The sequence below is a fragment of the Trematomus bernacchii genome, unplaced genomic scaffold (assembly GCF_902827165.1).
Source record: "Trematomus bernacchii unplaced genomic scaffold, fTreBer1.1, whole genome shotgun sequence".
Taxonomy (NCBI): Eukaryota; Metazoa; Chordata; class Actinopteri; order Perciformes; family Nototheniidae; genus Trematomus; species Trematomus bernacchii.
Genome location: NW_022987726.1, coordinates 320,275 through 328,820, shown reverse-complemented (window position 1 = coordinate 328,820; position 8,546 = coordinate 320,275). Strand labels below are relative to the sequence as shown.

General features: G+C 47.3%; 1 protein-coding gene across 1 annotated transcript in view; it reads left to right on the top strand.

Annotated features, from left to right (window-relative positions):
- Positions 1 to 7,430: 7,430 nt before the first annotated feature.
- LOC117493938 (cytokine receptor common subunit gamma-like) overlaps positions 7,431 to 8,546 on the top strand; it is an 11,683-nt gene continuing 10,567 nt past the window's right edge. The window contains exon 1 of the mRNA XM_034144535.1: positions 7,431 to 7,497. Within this exon, the coding sequence (XP_034000426.1) occupies positions 7,431 to 7,497 (67 nt within the window). The remainder of the gene's footprint in view (positions 7,498 to 8,546) is intronic.

Sequence of the window (8,546 nt, the reverse complement as noted above, 5' to 3'; positions counted from 1 at the left end):
TTGTCTGTGCGAATCAACACATGCTGATTCCGTAGCAACGGGGCAAAATACTGGATTACTCTCCGTACGGAGAGCAATTCCAGCACGTTTATGTGGAGGGACATGTGAGCCGGCCACTGTCCCCCCACTTCCTGTGACATACACGTTCCTCCCCACCCTGAGAGAGATGCGTCTGTGAACACCGAGATGTGTGACGTAACTCTGCCCAGGGGCGCACCCGCTGACAGGACGTGGGGACTTTTCCAATAGGTTAAGTCTGAACCCACGGAAGGAGGGATGGCCACCATGCGCCTCTTCTGTCGCACGGGGTCGATGCGCAGGCGAATAAACCACCTCTGGAGTCTCCTCATGTGAAGGAGACCCAGGGGAATCACCACGTGACCAGCTGCCATCATGCCAAGCAGCTGCATTACGGAGAGAGCTGTCACCACGCTGCGGGGTGTGACGCGTCGGAGAAGAGCTGTCAGTGCCTCCACTCTCTGCTGTGAGAGTCGCGCTCTCATGCGGGCTGAGTTCAATTCCACACCTAGGTAAATAATACTCTGGGAGGGAAGAGGGCAGCTCTTCTTCCAATTTATGATGAAACCCAGCTTTGACAGATGTGATACAAGCTGTACCGTCTGTAAAGCAACTTCCTCTCTGGATCGAGCTAGCAATAGCAAGTCGTCCAGGTAAAACAGCACTCTCATCCCTCCTCTGTGAAGCGGCTGCAGCGCCGTCTCTACACACTTCGAAAAGGTGCGAGGAGCCAGGGAATAACCGAACGGCAGACGGTTGTACTGGTACGGTATTCCCTGGAATGAGAAACGCAGGTATTTCCTGTGTTTTGGGATGATGGCTACGTGAAAGTAAGCATCCTTCAGGTCTATCGATGTGAACCAGTCCCCCTGGTGAACACACTCCAGCACCTGTCTGATCGTCAGCATGTGAAAAGGCCTTTTCATTATGACCTTGTTGAAAACTGACAGATCGAGGATGGGTCTCATCCCCCCTGTCTTTTTCGGGACAAGAAAATAACGGGAGTAATACCCCTGATTTTCTTCCCCTTGAGGAACCCTGGAAATAGCCTCTTTCAACAGGAGTTCCCGCAGCTCTGTCTGGAGCGCAAGACACTGTTCTTGGGATGACAGGAGTGTTTCCTGTATCCCATTGAACTGTGAGGGGGGGGGGAGGCAAACTGCAGGGTGTACCCTCTGCTGATCAGCCTGCTCATCCATCTGTCCATCAGACACACGCGCTGCCACTCTGAGAAATTCTCTGAGAGCGGGCGCACATGGTCGAGATGTGTTGTGGTCGTCTTGACAACGAGCCACGTCAGAGCCCTGACGCGAAAGGGCTGTGAGGGAGCCTCCACACGTTGCGTTTCACTCTGGCTCTCATCATGAGGCGTGTACACGCTCAGGGGATGAATGGAGACAGTGTTAACCACATGAGGCGTTATAACGGCGCTCATGGGTTTATTATGACCTTGTGTAGGAGACGTATCTCGGACAGAGGAATGCCGCGAACTCTGCGGTTTATTAACCGATAGGTTAAAACCAGCAGGTTTCTGCAGCGAGCCCTGCTGCCTACTAATCAACAGATTGGTGGCAGCTGGCTTCGTTGGCGAACTCTGCAGTTTATTAACCGATAGATTAAAAAGTGCAGGTTTTCGCAACGAACCCTGCTGGCTACTAACCGATAGGTTATAGACAGCTGGTTTACACAGAGTGGAGGATATGTGAGAAACACTTGATGATACTGATGACTCAGACAAAAAGTTGGAAAATGAACCCATTTTATTAGTCTCACTATCCCCCCCAACACGTCAAAGGCGGCTCTGTTTTTTTGGAGGCTCACGTGGAGCGGATACAGAGCGGGAGTGCCCCCCTCCCCGTTGGCTCACCGCCGAGAGACCCCTCCGTCTCTGGGGTGGCGGGGGAGCGGAGACGCGGGGCGGAGCCCCTGCCGCCGCCGCCGGGCGCTGACGCCGCGGTTGAGGTTGGTACCTCTCCGCCTGCCGCCGTGGTCGGGTTGGATGCTGCGGCTGCTGCAGCCGCTGCGGCTGCTGCGGGTGTTGGTGCCGCCCAGGAGGCTAGAGCCAGCTGACATGCTGGCGGATGTCGTCCGCCTGTTCCGCAGCCGCCTTCATGGATTCCACCATGGCGTGGAACTGGGGTCCGAACAGCCCGTCCGGGCTGATTGGAGCATCCAGCAGCACTTTTCTGGCCGTTTCCGTAACGGACGCCTGCTGCAGCCAGAGGTGGCGCTGGATTTGCGTCACCCACGCGGCGATTCTGGCCTGGGAGACAGCAACAGACGCACACAGTGTGAGCGCCGTGCTGGCAGCCTTGGCGATCTCTTCCGCTTCGTCAGCGGCCAAGGTGGTGGACCGCTCCACTAGCGTCACCACCGAGTTGGACAGCAGCGCGATGTTGTTTGCCGCCGCCGCCGCCTGAAAAGCACACTGGTGCACCCGGTCGGCCTGGCGGGCAACATACTGGTCCCTGGGGGAGGCCAACGTAGGGCGCCATCCGGCGATCATGTTGGCCTGCCTTACCCCAAAAAACGCCGTCAGGCCCGGCTCCAGCGAAGGGGTGGCTGGGAATCCCACATCTGTAAAACCCTCCACCTTGGTGAGGGGAACAAACGTGGACACCGGGGCCTTGAGAGTCCTCGGGTTCGCCGCCGCCCCCTCCTGGTACCTCCTGATGGCGGGAAAGCGTGGCCAGATCGGGTCACTCCTGACCGTCTGCACCCGCGAAAAAACTCCGGCCATGTCGTCCGGAGCACTCCTCTCCTGAGCTGGGGGAACGGGGAGACCTCTGCAGGCGGCCGCCTTGCAGATGATCCCCGGCAGTTCCAGCAGGATGCCACCTATCGCCGGCAGCGCCGTGGTGACGGAGAAGGGCACCGCGTGCTCGGCCAAGTCGACACCCTGCTCCGACTCTGTCTCCCCCGTCCGGGGGAGAGGAGGGAGGGGAGAACCATACGGTGAACCGTGGAGGGAGATGGGGTAGGAGTCGTCCGACTCCTGCCCGGCACTCGGCTCCAGGGGCACGTGTCGGCTCCAGGGGCACGAATCGTCCTCCTCGGTCGCAGCAGCGAGAGCGTCCGCTCAACGCTTCCTGTCGGCCGAGGGGAGACAGGCACAGTCCTGGCATGCGACCTGCTGGCTGAGAGCCGCGTACACGTGCTCTGGCCCCAGACAGAATTCGCATTCAGTGTGCCGATCATAACTCAAAATATAGCCGGTTCCACATGAGGGACAATGTCTTACACAATTGTTGCTCATGGTTTCTCGGATATACGTCTCAGTGCTTCAGTAACGGGGTGCTGAAGAAAAAGAGGGAGCAGATTGTCGGGTCCCCTTCCTATTTATACCGGAAGGGAGCCCGAGGGTGGGGCCCACCTTGCGGGCGGGCGTGGACTACAAGTGTTTTCAGTGCTGCGCGGGTGCGCAGGGGGATTACCCAATAGCGATAGCCTTAGAGGGCGAAGCCATATACGAAATAGAACATGAATCGGCTGTACGAGCGTTTTATACACAACGAGCACACACAAATATACACGAAAAATCAGGTGAAGGCGGTTTATTAGGACATACAGAGAAAAAGCGGGAGGGTTTTATTTATATGTTGATAAGTGCTTCTACACTGCGCGACTTGTGAGGACACCAGTTTTGTCTTCACAAGTCGAAATGTCCTTATAATGCTGGTGTGTATCCATGCGAATAGTCCTCATAATCCGGCCGCACCAACACACACACACACACACACACACACACACACACACACACACACACACACACACACACACCACTTACATGCATTTCCTGGAGACTTATCCTAACCTTAACCATAACCAATACATGCCTAACCCTAACCCTTACCCTAAACCTATCCAAGTCTTCACCCTAAAATTAATGATTCCCTCATGGGGACCTCCATTTTGTCCCCATAAGGGAGGCGAGTCCCCACACGTGACTGTGTAAACAGTCGTGGTCATTTCACGTATTCTGGTGAGACCAGGTTGTCTTTATAGCCCAACATTAGCCACCTTTAGCTTAGCGGTGGTGACGTGAAGTCATGTGACCGTGCTGTAGTTCCTTTATAGCCCAACATTAGCCACCTTTAGCTTAGCGGTGGTGACGTGAAGTCATGTGACCGTGCTGTAGTTCCTTTATAGCCCAACATTAGCCACCTTTAGCTTAGCGGTGGTGACATGAAGTCATGTGACCGTGCTGTAGTTCCTTTATAGCCCAACATTAGCCACCTTTAGCTTAGCGGTGGTGACATGAAGTCATGTGACCGTGCTGTAGTTCCTTTATAGCCCAACATTAGCCACCTTTAGCTTAGCGGTGGTGACGTGAAGTCATGTGACCATGCTGTAGTTCTTTTATAGCCCAACATTAGCCACCTTTAGCTTAGCGGTGGTGACGTGAAGTCATGTGACCGCGCTGTAGTTCCTTTATAGCCCAACATTAGCCACCTTTAGCTTAGCGGTGGTGACGTGAAGTCATGTGACCGTGCTGTAGTTCCTTTATTGCCCAACATTAGCCACCTTTAGCTTAGCGGTAGTGACGTGAAGTCATGTGACCGTGCTGTAGTTCCTTTATAGCCCAACATTAGCCACCTTTAGCTTAGCGGTGGTGACATGAAGTCATGTGACCGTGCTGTAGTTCCTTTATAGCCCAACATTAGCCACCTTTAGCTTAGCGGTGGTGACGTGAAGTCATGTGACCGTGCTGTAGTTCTTTTATAGCCCAACATTAGCCACCTTTAGCTTAGCGGTGGTGACGTGAAGTCATGTGACCGCGCTGTAGTTCCTTTATAGCCCAACATTAGCCACCTTTAGCTTAGCGGTGGTGACGTGAAGTCATGTGACCGTGCTGTAGTTCCTTTATTGCCCAACATTAGCCACCTTTAGCTTAGCGGTAGTGACGTGAAGTCATGTGACCGTGCTGTAGTTCCTTTATAGCCCAACATTAGCCACCTTTAGCTTAGCGGTGGTGACGTGAAGTCATGTGACCGTGCTGTAGTTCCTTTATAGCCCAACATTAGCCACCTTTAGCTTAGCGGTGGTGACGTGAAGTCATGTGACCGAGCTGTAGTTCCTTTATAGCCCAACATTAGCTTTTTACTTCAGAAATCCTAAAGTGGTGTTAATATGTGGAGATTATTCTGCTGAACTAAACGTGTAAGAATCATAAACGTTTGTTTGACACAGAGATTACTTCAATACTAACCTGTTATAACTAAAGCCTTGAGGTTTAGTTATAACACAGAAACAAAGCAAACACATCATTTTCCAACCAGGAGAAACACTTTTGAAATCAGCTCACTCTCAGAGTTTCATGGATTATTAAAGAAGTTTTATTATTTTTTTGGTACATAGCAAATGACAGCATTTATTACAGTGATGTTGAACATCGTCATGATTTCTGGAGGATTCTGCTGTGTTCAGAATTTAAGACGATTTGCTTCATCGTAATCTCATGGAAACCAAATTGGTCAAAACTCTTAATTTTTTCAAGTAGAATTTGTGATGCAAAAATCATCAAGAAATCAAGAAAAATCTTCAACAAAAAAATGTGTTAAAAAAAGCAACATTCTTCATAACAAAATCAAGAAAATTACGAAATAATGGTCAATATTTTTCAACAAAACAAGTCTCAACAAAATCAAAATCAATCAAAATTCTTATGAAGCAAAAACATTTCTCGGTTCCAAAATCACAACACTTGTTTACGGACAATGTTAACATTTTAAGTACGAAATAATTAGTCTCCTGAATTTGGGAAAATCCTAAATCACAAAAATAATCTGAGTTCTTTGAAAAAAGTGAAATGCTAAAGAAATTAAAATGTTTCATAAAAGTCCAAAAAGTAATGATCACATATTATTGATCATCTTGTGAAATAAGTACAATCCTCAATAATACAAAAACAAGCACATTTCTTGATCACATAACAAAGCACATTATCTTTTAAAAAGGAAACTTCTACAAAATGATGTACATTTTTAATTACAACATGTTAGTATTTAATATCTTATACATTTGGGAATGCTCTCCAATAGGTGGAGTTCTTAAAAACAGCTAAATTACTACAAAATACAGACAAATACCATCAAAAATGTAATTAAAATTCATATAAAGTAAGAAAAATACTGAATGATTGAAAATGATTACAAAACTGAGCTCAGTACACGTGAAATAAGAAAATTAAAGAAAGTTAAAATCTTATACATTTTGGCAAATTACAAATATAATCGGATTTCTCTTTTTTTATAAACAATCTCTTCAGACCAAAATCAAGCTGAATTCTTCTGAAATAACATTTTTCAGAATAATTCAGAATTGTTATGAAATAAGAAGTGTACGGATTATTTGCTTTTGTTCAATTCCTATTTGTATATTGTTCAGCTAAATCTGTTCCTGCTGCTAAAATGACCCATGTGACCAACAAGGGGATCAAATATCCCATCTCGCTGATCAATGAATTGTTGTGAAAAACGTAACATTTTATAAACTGTACTTTTTCTTATTTGTTGATATAAAAATATAAAAAAACTTTGTTTTGCTCGAGGTCTACAAATTCAACACTAGGTGGCGCTGTAACGCGTTGCTCCTGTTATCTCAGGAATCACTACATTAGATTCAAACACTGGGTATTGTAACACTGTTTTTAGAGGATATTTGAACATTAAAGGTGGGGTAGGTAATTTTGGAGAAACCAGCTCGAGTGCGCTAGAATTTGAAAATACACAGCCGGAAACAATCTCCCACTTCCTTATAGAGCCCTTCCTCCAACACACACGAACGCGCACATGACCAATGAGGGCACGAGATAAATTTGTGCACAGATGGAAGGCTGACAGGCAGGTAGGCCATCCAGTTATTTTAGCCGGGCCGGCTAAAATGATTGGTCGTGCTTTTTACAGTACTACGGCTTCCACAGATGACTTTTTTTATGGATTTTTTGTCAAAGCACTTAAGATATTTATTGCTATCGGGATGTTAAGAGCATTCCATGGAATATAACAAAAAGTGTATCTCGAGCCGGTTTCTCAAACTTACCTACCCCACCTTTAATATATGGCATTCATTGGCCAACTTAGTTCCTGAGCGGCCTGGGTTGGTGTGTCTGTGGTTTCAAACTGCACCGACTGCATTGACTTTTCTAAATAAAACTAACTTGTGATGTTTTTTAAAGATCTTCATCTTCAGTGGGAACCAATGGGCTTGGAGCTGACAGGAAGTCAGGAAACATGAGGCATTCACACATTGCTGGTGACTTTCAGAGTGAAAGCTATATTTTCTAACGTTGGTTAAAAGCTATAAGAGCTGATAAACCCATGTGTGTGAGAGGAGCTCCTTGGAGCTGCTACTCTGCTCCCTGAGCTCCTTCCTCTTCAGCAGGAACACCCAGGTCATCATAATCCAGCTTAATGTCCTCCTATCGGCTCGGCCTCCGCCCCCGCCCCCTGGTGGCCTGGAGAGACATGACAGCACACAGTGAGACTTCCTGCATCACTCCTGTTCCATAACACACACTGTTTCATTCAGTCAGTGGTGGAACAACAACATGTTTCAGTCCCTTATCATTCAGTCAGTGGAACAACAACATGTTTCAGTCCCTTATCATTCAGTCAGTGGAACAACAACATGTTTCAGTCCCTTATCATGCAGTCAGTGGAACAACAACATTTTTCATTACCTATTCAGTCAGTGGAACAACAACATGTTTCAGTACCTTATCATTCAGTCAGTGGTGGAACAACAACATGTTTCAGTACCTCATCATTCAGTCAGTGGAACAACAACATGTTTCAGTACCTCATCATTCAGTCAGTGGTGGAACAACAACATGTTTCAGTACCTCATCATTCAGTCAGTGGAACAACAACATGTTTCGTACCCTCATCATTCAGTCAGTGGTGGAACAACAACATGTTTCAGTACCTCATCATTCAGTCAGTGGAACAACAACATGTTTCAGTACCTCATCATTCAGTCAGTGGAACAACAACATGTTTCAGTCCCTTATCATTCAGTCAGTGGTGGAACAACAACATGTTTCAGTACCTCATCATTCAGTCAGTGGTGGAACAACATGTTTCAGTACCTCATCATTCAGTCAGTGGTGGAACAACAACATGTTTCAGTACCTCATCATTCAGTCAGTGGAACAACAACATGTTTCAGTCCCTTATCATTCTGTCAGTGGTGGAACAACAACATGTTTCAGTACCTCATCATTCAGTCAGTGGAACAACAACATGTTTCAGTCCCTTATCATTCTGTCAGTGGTGGAACAACAACATGTTTCAGTACCTCATCATTCAGTCAGTGGTGGAACAACAACATGTTTCAGTACCTTATCATTCAGTCAGTGGTGGAACAACAACATGTTTCAGTACCTTATCATTCAGTCAGTGGAACAACAACATGTTTCAGTACCATGATTTAATTTCTGATTAAAATCAATCACAGATGGATCATCAAGACGACGTGACGTGATTCAAGATGGCGCCTGTGTCGGCTCGCCGCTCGCTAAGCTCTCT